Genomic DNA, 12,500 nt, shown 5'->3' with positions numbered 1-12,500 from the left:
TTTCTACAGCCACTAGTGTACCAGATTCTTCTGAAAGCGAGACTTCTCATTTCATACGTTCAGCAACATCTTTCAATACAAACCTATGCTTCTTCTGCCAAAGAGACAGGAGAGAGTCAGTTCATGAGGTATGTACATCCAGTGTAGGGAAACAACTGCAAAAGATTGTTAATGCGATCAAGAATCAGACATGGAAAGTGCAGCTGAGTGCCGCTATCACTGACGACGATGCTCGTGTTATTCATGTTAAGTATAATTTTTTATGCTGGGTTCAGAGTGTCCAGCGCGGTGCAACTAACAGTAGTCAGGACAGAGAGTATGCACAGCAAGAGGTTAATATTGATAAAATATTCTCAGATATTGAGTTTGTCATCCTAGTTTGCACTCTAGCCCAGGCTAGGGAAGTTCTCAACATGATAGACCTCAAATCAGCCTACTCTAGTACACTTGGATTTAACGGTGTACACGTAAAGCCATCTACACGAGATGTTTTAAGGAGAAAATCACCTTTCACATCGATGGTGTCCATTTTATGCGATCAAAACGGTGTAATGAATCAGATTGTGTCTTTACTACAACTGTTTAAGATACCACCATGGAGGATGTTTCGGCAAAGATAACTAAGAGTGACGAGTTAAAAACCATATGAGGACGGAGCCTTTGTTTGTACGACGTTTCGCTTATTACAGCTTTTTTCAGCTTTTTTCAAGATAACTAAGAGTGACATGAAGCAGCTATTCAAGAATTCCTCTGTTCTCCGAGCTGCCATCAGAGCCCAGAACAAGTACCCATGGGAATTCAAAGAAGAACTGAGCAATGACAATGCTGAAAAACATGTTCCCAAAGGACTTTATGCCTTTGTTCGCTAGTTTCTTGCAGGACAAGCTGAAAGTATTGGATCAGAGACAGTGCGTTTGACTATTATTCATCGAAATGTTCTAGCTGTCAGTCAGAATATTATGTACTGCTTATCATATCTCAGACAACACGCCAGTCAGTAAGATATCAACAAAGCAGTTCTTGTCCAGTACAACAACCGAAGATGAACTTACGGTTTAACTTGCAAAGAAAGCTCTCCACCACTTTGAGTGTAAGCTCAAAGTTTTCATAGCGACTTCACGGTAAGAGATCCTTTCGAACTCTGTGGACGTTCAATATCTCTTCAGTTCCCAAGAAGAAGCTGATATGAGACTTATCCCACACAGTTCGGATGCTGTTCGAAAAGGAGCAACAGAACTCTACATTCAGTCACCTGATACTGATGTATTTGTACTTGCAATCCACTGTACCGTCAGCTCTGTAGGACACCTACTTCGTCACTGGTGGGAAGAAGAAGAAGCGGGTAATCGAACTGGGACCTGTAATGAATGCACTTGGTGCTGCAAAGGCAGAAGCCTTACCAGGATTCCATGCATTCTCTGGAAGTGGTATCTGCATTTGTTGCCTTGGGAACCAGCGAGGAGCTGGGTTTTGACGCTGAACGTACCGTTGAAACATTTGTTTGCCAACTCTATGAACCTGGCATCACTGTAGTGGATGTTGGTGATCTCGAATGGGAGCTTTTCACCAAGAAATAAATAGAAGCTCAAAAGCTACCTCTGACACAAAGAGCCTCACATGAAGCCATTCCCCGAGAACATTAGTAGACTATGGTATGGTGCATACATACATATACCAAGGCTTTTTCCACCTTCCAAGGGGGGTAGCCAAAAAGAAAAAGGCATAAAATCATTCCCACCCATTCCATCACTGAATACACTTCACACCCCTCCACCCTCCCTCTTATCTTAGCACCTCCTGAATGACGGGTCATCCCTGCACCTTGTCCACTGCCCTGGGTCAGAAGCAGTGTCGCAAGACACAGCACATCCACAGCAAGGCCGCTCCATTAAATCGGCGACCCCCACTCTCCGTCCCCCATTGCATAAAATGAGAGGACGGGGAGAAATCCCTTCGGGCTGCGTCAAATTTTGCTCACACATACTACCTCACCCCCCATCCACCCGCCCATTCCACCTCATGCTATCACAACATCATCCATATACAACCATTCTCCATTCACCCCTGTCTTCTGTCTTCTCCCGTCCTTCCTCAACCGACATTCCCCTCTTCCCCAAAGCCCCCTTCACCCCATCCATCCACCTCATCCTAGGACGTCCCCTCATCTTCACTCCCTCCACATCTGCCTTCCACACCTCTTTTACTAGTCTTTCTTCACTCATTCTTTCCATGTGTCCAAACCATCCTAATATTCTTTCATCAACCCTATCTCCCAGCTCCTTTTCCACCCCTGTTCTCTCCTCACCTCCTCATTTCTCACGCTATCTAGCCTAGTAACCCCCATCATACTTCTCAGACACCTCATCTCAAACACATTCAAACTCCTTCTTCTCTTATGTTCCATGTTTCTGCCTCATACAGTACTGTTGGTACAATCACTCCTTCATACAGTCTCCTCTTAGCATCCATTCCCAAATGTCTATTCCTCATTACACTCTTCAATCCACCAAGGCATTTACTCGCTTTTCTCAATCTACATTCTACCTCCACTTTCACTCCACCTTTCCCTGCCACATTTGCACCCAAGTATCTAAAACTTCCTCCAGTCGCTCTCCCTTAATGCTCACTTCCAGTCTACTGCCACTTTCACCCCTTGTACATCTCATCACCTTACTTTTACCCACATTTATCTTTAGCTTTCTTCTATCACATACTCTCCCAAACTCTGCCACCAGCTTCCTCAATCCCTCCTCCGATCCTGCCACAAGCGCAGTGTCGTCCGCAAACAACAGCTGGCTCACCTCCCACTTTTCTCCATTTTCTTTAACCATCTCCAATCCCTGACCCACCACCCTTGCATTTACCTCTTGCACCACCCCATCCATGTATAAGTTGAACAGCCAGGGCGACATAACGCATCCTTGACAAAGTCCCACCTTTACCTCGAACCACTCACTCTCTCCATTTCCAATCCTGACACAAGCTCTACTATTCGCATAAAAACTCTTGACAGCTCCCAGAAGCTTTCCTCCTATCCCGTATATCTGCATTACCTCCCACAGTGCCTTCCTGTCTACCCTATCATAAGCCTTTTCCAGATCCATAAAAACCCAAAAAACATCCTTCCCCTTTCCTTTAGCTTTTTCACATATCTGTCTTACCACAAAGATCTGATCTACACAACCTCTACCTGTCCTAAATCCACACTGTTCCTCACCAATTACTCCCTCCGTTCCTCTCCTAATCCTCTCAACCAAGATCCTCCCATAAGCCTTCCCAACTACACTCAACAAGCTAATCCCTCTGAAACTACTACATTCACACTTGCCCCCTTTTCCCTTGTAAAGAAGAACTATACAGGCACTCCTCCGGTCCTCCGGCACTCTACCCTCTCTCCAACAAACATTAAATAACCTCACCAACCAGTCCACCATCACTTTACCTCCCTTTTTCAGACATTCCGCATAGCATCCATCCAGACCAGAAGCTTTACCTGCTTTCGTCATCTTAACAACTGCCTTCACCTCATCCTTCCTTATTTCTCCTCCATTCTCCACATTCATCACTCTCATTTTCTTCGCACTTCCCACTGCAGCAATCTTTCCTTCCCTATCCTCCTTCACATTTAGCAACTCCCTAAAATATTCCGCCCATCTTCCCCTTACTGCCTTCTCTTCCATTATCATCTCTCCATCTGCACCTTTTACCTTTTCTTCTCTACTTGATTCGCCTCCTCTTCCTCTCTTAATTTCTTTCCAAAACATCTTTTTATTACTTTCAAAATTTTCTGTCAAACTCTTACCCCATTTCACATCTGCTCTCCTCTTTGCAACCTTTACCTTTTGCTTTACTTCTCTTTTCTTTTCTTTGTACCTCTCATATGACTCCCTCGTCCTATTTTGTAACCAATCTGTGAAAGCTCGCTTCTTCTCTTCTACAACCTTTTTTGTTTCCTCATCCCACCAGTACCAGAAGGATATTCCTCACCCTTAGCTGCCACCAGCAACACGCCATGGGTGGAAGGAAGAGGGGGATAGACTTGTGCCACGCCCAACCAGGGATCCTCCAACTCCAGCAGTTACTCGTTTCATCAAATGTAGGTGCAAGAAGACCAATTACAGTCCAACTGTTCCTGTGGGTCTCAGCGCTTCAACTGGTCCAACATGTGTAGGTGTGAAATCGATGAGTTGTGCATTAACGCCAGCGGTGTCCAGTTAAAACGCCCTCGGCCAAAAATGTAATCGGGTTCGGGTGACCAAAACGTCCTCGTACCAAAACGCCCTCGGTCAAAAACGACCTTGGGTTCGGACGACCAAGATGTCCTAGCACCAAAACGTCCTTGGTCTAATTATGGACAAGGATCTAATTTGGGGGCCGCCTCGTCTCATGCATGGCATGAGACTGCCTAGAATGGATGGTACCATGCCCGTTCCCCGTAGTTAACTCCTGGTGAGCATGAAGAGATTATCGATTAAAAGAAATACCGAATGTATATCTTATTCTATATTGTTTTATTAATGTACATGTATTACCTTAAATTGCAAAGTGTACCCGATATTAACAATTGTATGAAAATTATGTATGAAATAAAGAGTTGTTAATATATGTATATATATATTTTCCAAATAAAGGTGCAGGTGCTACCTGACGAACACTGAAGAAATACACAAAAGAAATACCGAATGTATATCTTATTCTATATTGTTTTATTAATATACATGTATTGCCTTAAATTGCAAAGTGTACCCGATAATAATTATACAAAATTATGTATAAAATAAAGAGTTGTTAATATGTTAATTTTTCAAATAAAGATGCAGGTGCGACCTGACGAACACTGTAATGTGCAAAACCGTGCCAATTGTTTGGCATCTTTATTGTTTTGTATACTTGATTTTTATTCTGGATACGATTTTTATAAACATTGTAAAACCAAATGTATACCTTATTCGATATGTTATTGTTTGACCTCCATGTTCAGCCCAGGCCTGCCCGTTGAAACAACTCGGTCAAGTTTCCCACTCGGAAACAGAAACGCGAGGACGTTTCCACCCGAGGACGTTTCCACCCGAGGACGTTTCCACCCGAGGACGTTTCCACCCGAGGACGTTTTCGACCGAGAATGTTCTCACCCGAGGACGTTTTCGATCGAGGACGTTTTCGACCGAGGACGTTTTCATCCGAGGAAGTTCTCCCCCGAGGACGTTTTCGATCGAGGACATTTTCACCCAAGGACGTTTTCGACCAAGGACGTTTTCACCCGAGGACGTCTTCACCCGAGGACGTTTTCGACCGAGGACGTTCTCCCCGATAACCACGTCAGCCAGGCACTCATGGGAATTGATGAGGATGGAGAAGATCCTTCCTTCTAACTATGAGCACAAACACTAGCTGAGCATTAATATTCTATCCTGTTTTAAAGCTGACCAGAACCAGCCAGGATGGCGGAAGAAGAAAATGAAGGAAAACATTACAAAGGATTACAAGGGCGGAGCATGCCGACAGAAGACCTATAAATAAATAAATAGATAGATAAAAATATGATAATATAACTAATAATGAATAAGAATAAATAAATAAATGCATAGGTATAGTCAAATAATAAACAAACAGGTAAATAGCAAATAATGATAGATTGACATATAGCTAATAATAAATGTGAATCAAGCAAATAATGATAAACAAACAGACAAATGATAACAAAACAAATAAACGAAGATAAGATAAATGACAGTCATTGCAGCATCTTACTTAGATGTTTATCTAAATGATTCTTAAAGCTTCGAACTGAACTACATTGCACTGCCTCTGCAGGAAGTTTATTTTCATTCATTAATTAAACGGTTGGCGAAGTTCTACCCACTTCCAAATTAAATCTATTTCCTGACAGTTTGAGACCATTGTTTCTTGTCTGATTCTCCTTTAATGTAAAAATCTTGTCACTTTTGATGTTGTCAATTCCATTTAGAATCTTAAAAACCTGAATCAAGTCACCTCTGGGTCTACGCTTTTTTAGGGAAAACAGATTCATATGTTTTAGTCGATTTTTGTATGATTTATTTTTTACATTTGGAATCAGTTTTGTGGCTCGCATTGTATTTTTTCCAATCTGTCAATGTCTTTAATGAGATTCGGTGACCATACGGAACAGCATATTCCAGATGTGGACGAACTAACGATTTACAAAGCTTATTAATGAGAAATGAACTTTTGAAGTCAAAAGATCGCGCAATCAGTCCTAGAATCTTATTTGCTTTCTCAGAGGCTGAAATACACTGCTTAGATGATTTAAAATCGTGACTGATAATTACGCCGAGATCCTTTTCACTATCCACTTTTGTTAATGAATTTCCAAATAACTTGAAATTGTACTCACTCTTATTTTTACCTATGTGCAATACCTTGCATTTACTTGTGTTAATTTCATTAGCCACTTTTCAGACCATATCTGTAATTTATCTAAATCTTCTTGAATATCTAATTAGTTTAAGTGATCATTTGCCATTCCGCACAGTTTTGTATCATCAGCAAATTTTGAAACAATATATTTTAGTCTGTGGTCTGTATCATTTATATATACTATTAATAGAAGTGGCCCAACAACGGAACCTTGATGAACTCCACTCGTAACATTTTTCCATCTAGAAGTTTTTCCATTTAAAACAACTCTCTGTTTTCGATCACTCAACCAATTACTAATCCATCTTAATAGGCTACCACTTACTCCGTGTGAAGCTAATTTAGTAAGTAGTCTTTCGTGTGGGACGGTATCAAAAGTTTTTGCAAAGTCTAAATATATTGAATCTATGTTGTTTCTTTTGTCATAATTCGAGATGACTGTGTTGTAGAATTCAAATAAGTTAGTCACGCAAGAACGTTTCCGTCTAAATCCATGCTGACTATTATTTATTAAACAGTTACTATCTAAATGATGTTTGATAGCATATCTGATGATAGCTTCCATCATTTTTCCTACGATTGAAGTCAAGCTTATAGGCCTTTAGTTATTTGGTTTCTTTTTGTCACCTTTTTTGAATATGGGAGTAACGTTAGCTAGCTTCCATTCTCTTGGGATATCTCCGAATATGATGGATTTCTTGAAAATAATTTCTAATAGCACAACAATCTCATTTTTCATTCCCTTTAAGATTCTTGGGTGCCAACCGTCAGGCCCTGGTGTTTTATTAACTTTGATTTTTTCTATACAACTTTTATTTTTTTCTTTTGTTATATTTACCGTAGTAAGTTTACCCTAGACCTTTCACAGGTTTCAGTTTGGAGTTCACTTTGAGGTGTTTTGTTTACAAATACTGAAATAAAATAGTTGTTTAAGATACTCGTATCACACATTCCTTCATTTGAATATTCAAGTTGACCGTCAGCAGATAATAGTTGGCCAATGTGATTCCTAATAATCTTTTTGTCTTTAATGTAACTATAGAATTCTTTGGGATTCTCCTTGGATTTATCAGGGATATTCATTTCATATTGTTGTTTTCCTTTTTTTATTGTATTTTTTTAAATCTCTCGGTATTAATACGTAACTTTGAAAGTCATTAGGTGCACCCGAGCACTTGTATTTCTTATAAGCCTGTCTCTATTTAACAATACTTTTTTTCAGTTTCTTTGTCAAGCCACTTTGGGCGGGCCTGATTTGGGGGGCGTCTATCCTTAAATGGAATGTAAGTATGAATCATCTTAGTAAGAGTATTTTGAAACATTTCCCACATCTGATCTACAGGTCTTTCGCTTAATTTTGTCCCCAATTTGTAAGCTGAACCTCCTGGCGTAGTCCTATGAACTAAGCTTTACTGAAATCGGGTATTTTAGAAACACAAGTATCTATTCTAAATATTTTTAGCAGCTTGAATCTAAGTTGTAATCACTATTTGCAATAGTTTCACCGACTTCTACATCGGTTATCATACTTTCACGGCTAGTGATCAATAGATCGAGTAAGTTTCCATGTCTTGTGGGCTCTTTTACATGCTGAACTAAGTAATTGTCCCCGAGAAAATATATCAAGCGACTAGTTATATGGCCATGTTCTAAGGTCATCCAATCAATGTCAGTAAAATTTAAATCACCCATTATCATAAGTCCCGGTTGAAGAAACTAGACAGTTCTTGAAACAACAGTTTGTCATCTGCTAATGGTAATATCTTTGGTCTATATATTACATCTACATTCATTTTTGTCCATTTGTTTGAGTTAATTCTAACTACAAACTATTAGATGCACCCTATTTTAATTTCGCTAAAACACAGACATGGACATTGTTTTTAACGTTCAACAGAATACCCCCACCTTTCTTGTGGTTGGTTTCTATCCTGATGAAAGTGTTTAAATCCTGCAATATTAAAATCAGCTTCAAACTCTCCACCATTTAACCATTTAACATGTTTGAGCTATGGCATTATCACTGCTTGTATACTATAGGAGCAATATTGTTGCTATTGTTTTATCAAAATGGGAACTTTCAGCAATAATATTGGGTATTTGACTTGAATACAGTACTGTTTATGGGTTTTTTTGGGGGGTAATGTAATTAATGACGATTTGAACCATCGTTTGATAGAAACGTACAAGGAAATGGTAAAAAGAAATTGCTTTTTTTTTTTTTTTTAGTTGAATCCTTCCAAATCTCGCCATCCCACATGCACGCAATGGGAAGTGAGAAACTTTTTTCTTTTTTCTTTTTTGCCGACATTGGGTCACCTTCCCACCTAACAAGTGCTGTCGGAAACCAACGCATCAAACCCGTAGTTCGGGAGGTTAAGAAAACGTTATCAAACAACATTGTTTTGTTATATTTCAGTGAGAGAAACGTTACACAGTGTAAAGTCACAAGAGAATGGAACATTATAGAATAATCCCTTTGTATTTCCCAAAACGGTGAACACAGACTGGTAGCATAAAACCCGAAGCGTCATCTTTTATGGTTCAATTTGTTTTTGAATGATTTATTTCTAATCAATTCATTTTCATTTCACTTATTTGTCTATTTTTTATCTTATTTGTATATCAACTTATTTATTTGCTAATTCTTTTGCGAGGACCAAGCGAACTTATGGACTAGAGAAAAGCAAAATTGACTACATACATATACCAAAGTCTTTTTCCCCATTACAAGGGAGGTAACCAAAAAACAAAGGCATAAAATCCACTCCCACCCATTCCATCCCCATATACTCCACTCCCATCCACCTCTCTCTCTCCTTCTTATCTGTTTGTATATGTATATATATTTTTTCTTCTTTCTTTATTTCTTTCTTTTTTCTTATAAAGAATTAAAAATCCTTCAAAATCTTCCAGGACGGATAGTGATGTCGAAAACACGCATTATCTTATCCAACGAACACCAAGTAAATTAGCTACGAGAAAACCTTTACTGCATTCATCACTTCCCGTTCACATCCTCTTCTGTCGTTGACTTGCCTACCGTCGGGCGACTTTCTCCATCTGAAGTGTGTAGACATCAAAGGTTTAAAGGGTTAATGAAGAAGAGTAGACCTTGGCAAAGGACAGCATTGGCGAGAAGGAGAATTCTCTTCCGAAAGCGACTTTTGCGGTGGATCCATCCCCAGCTGTCGGGAGCGTCCGGGATGCACGAGAGGCAAGGCAACACCGACAGAGTCTCTGCTGGACCGAAGGGAGTCAACCTGCGGAGACAGAGCGAGGAGACGAGGTGAATATATATGTAAATAAGGAAGACTGAAGGAGAAGCTTTGTAAGCTTACTGTGTACGTATGCAAGCACACACACACACACACACACACACACACACACGAGTTTCTTAAGTTTAAAAGCAAACTAGACACTGCGAGATACAAAGCCAGGACTAACGAGCATAGCTCCCCTTCCCGCAAAATACAACTAGGTAAATACAACCTGGTAAATACTCACACACACACACACACACACACACACACACACACACACACACACGAGTTTCTTAAGTTTAAAAGCAAACTAGACACTGCGAGATACAAAGCCAGGACTCACGAGCATAGCTCCCCTTCCCGCAAAATACAACTAGGTAAATACAACTTGGTAAATACTCACACACACACACACACACACACGATACACACCCAATATCTATCAATGTATATATATATATATATATATATATATATATATATATATATATATATGTGTGTGTGTGTGTGTGTGTGTATATATATATATATATATATATATATATATATATATATATATATAGTTTCGCCTTATGAGGCTTCTTCAGGGGTAATAACATACAGAATGTGAATGTATCGCTATTTATCGGAAAGTTGTTGTGGTTAACGGGGGAAAGGCGGGGGTGAGATGAATGTTGATTGGTCCGTTGGTTATGTCGGATTTGTCATATGTCTGGCTGGTGGAGCTGCTCTCTGATTGGTCGTATAGTGATGTTGTATTTTCAGTCATGATATAAAGTCTCTGTTCCCAGTTGTGTGCTTTCCAAAAACAGATGGTTTCTTGCCGTCAGGATGTGAAGATTAACAGTGTATATATATCAACAAACGTTAGTAAATTGGGTGGTGGAAGTAAAGCGGAGACGATCTAGGAATTGATTTAAATTGACGCAGCCCGAGGGGATTTCTCAACGTCTTCTCAATTTATATATATATATATATATATATATATATATATATATATATATATATATATATATATATATATATATATATATATTCTTGTTGACAGACGAGATTAAATAACATTGCTGTTTCTGCATTGTTTATTTTTTTGTTGAGAACTTCAATTTCTCTTGCTAATTTGCGATGTTGGACTGTTAGTTTGCTGAGTAGCTGTCCGTATGAGGTTGCAACGTTTCGGTCTTCTCTGGAGACCATCTTCAGGCTGATTGTTTGGGTGTTTGTGTGTGACGTTTATATACTATTTTGTTTCTGATTGCTTGGATGGTGTCGTGTGAAGCGATCTTCCTGATTGGCTGCATCATAGTCATCAGGAATCACTCGGAGAGGTTATTCAGGTGCGCTTATGGGATGGGAGAATCTGGAGGTCTATGCTGTGTATGTTCATGGTTGGTTTTAATTCTGCTATGTAAATTGCTTCAATGAATGCTAATCTGCGGGAGTCTCTTTCTCTGTCTATTATTACTGTTCCTTCTTCTAAGTTTTGACGGGTGAGGGAAGTATTATGTTTGGTGTTATAGTGATTCTTTTTGGATCCATGTTGTAGGTGGCAAGTCAAACGTCTTGTAAGTTTTGCCTTCGTCATTCCAATGTATATTTGAGACTCACAGTTCTCAACGGTACGGTTATATTGGTAAATGACGTGGTTTTCTTGTAAAGACGATGTCGATTTGGGAGGGCAGTTTCTCAGTAAAAGTTATGAAGTCTTTCGGGTCTTGTAGTATATGGTCAGTGATACTTTGTTTATAGCAAACATTATTGGAGCCAATACTGATCCCTGAGGAGCTCCACTAATCACCTCTTCCCAAGTAAAACTCTTATGTCTGAGCACTATTCTCATTTTTCTTTCATGCAAAAAGTTATCCATCAATTTCAGTAGTTTATCTTGTATCCCTCCTATGGTTTCCAGTTTTCTATATAGTTCTTCATGTGGAACTTTGTCAAAAGCTTTTTGTAGGTCTAGGAAAGCACAATCAGCCCATCCGTCCTTTTCTTGTATTATATCTAGTAGTCTCGAGTAGAAACAGATCAAGTTTGTGGCACATGACCTTCCCTGTCTAAATCCAAATTGTCTCGAATTTAGTATATTGTTTTCCTCCAGGTGTTTCATCCATCTATTTTTGATAGCTTTTGCCCAAATTTTGGCTACCTTTCTGGTAAGGGAAACTGGTCTGTAATTTGTTGGGTCTTCCTTGCTCCCTCCTTTATATATTGGTATGATATCGGCATTTTTCAAGTCTTCTGGTATTTTTCCTTCTTTGAAAGGCAGCTTATTATATCATATATTTTTTCTATTGGTTCTTCTTTACATTCCCATCCGGGCCGTGTGATTTCCTGACATCAAGGTTTGTTATTTGGTCCATTATTTCTTTTCGTATTATTACTATTTCCCTCATGGAGGGGGGGGTGTCCCATTTTTTGCCCTCCATTCCGATGTTGTACATTTTCTCTAGTGAAAAACGACTTAAAGTGTTTGCTCATGACTTCAGGTATGTATCTTCTGTGTATTCAATATTCCCTTGGCGTAGTTTCACTATTTCCAGTTTCTTTTTTTAGTTTACCGTTCACATATCTATCAAAAAGTAAGTGTGTGTGTGTGTGTGTGTGTGTGTGTGTGTGTGTGTGTGTGTGTGTGTGTGTGTGTGTGTGTGTGTGTGTGTGTGTGTGTGTGTGTGTGTGTGTGTGAGTGTGTGTGAGTGTGTGTGTTAACCTAGTTGTGGAATATAGAAAAGAAGCCTTACATGGTGGCCAGGCTCTTCTTCTCCAATGATCATATCTATCTTATTAGAGGGATAAGGTTTTTTGGTAAATGTATATATGTATTCATGTGGCTTAAGA

General features: G+C 39.4%; 2 protein-coding genes across 2 annotated transcripts in view; one reads left to right on the top strand and one right to left on the bottom strand.

Annotated features, from left to right (window-relative positions):
- LOC143033795 (uncharacterized) overlaps window positions 1–4,576 on the top strand; it is a 5,415-nt gene extending 839 nt beyond the window's left edge. The window contains exon 2 of the mRNA XM_076199288.1: window positions 3,967–4,576. Coding sequence (XP_076055403.1) covers window positions 3,967–4,171 — 205 coding nt within the window. The 3' untranslated portion in view covers window positions 4,172–4,576. The remainder of the gene's footprint in view (window positions 1–3,966) is intronic.
- Window positions 4,577–8,795: 4,219 nt separating this feature from the next.
- Window positions 8,796–12,500, bottom strand: part of LOC143033793 (uncharacterized) — a 7,751-nt gene continuing 4,046 nt past the window's right edge. The window contains exon 3 of the mRNA XM_076199287.1: window positions 8,796–9,662. Coding sequence (XP_076055402.1) covers window positions 9,479–9,662 — 184 coding nt within the window. The 3' untranslated portion in view covers window positions 8,796–9,478. The remainder of the gene's footprint in view (window positions 9,663–12,500) is intronic.

This window comes from Oratosquilla oratoria, chromosome 16, assembly GCF_046742065.1.
Source record: "Oratosquilla oratoria isolate Oo_2021 chromosome 16, ASM4674206v1, whole genome shotgun sequence".
Lineage (NCBI taxonomy): Eukaryota > Metazoa > Arthropoda > Malacostraca > Stomatopoda > Squillidae > Oratosquilla > Oratosquilla oratoria.
This window is presented reverse-complemented; position numbering and strand designations above follow the sequence as displayed.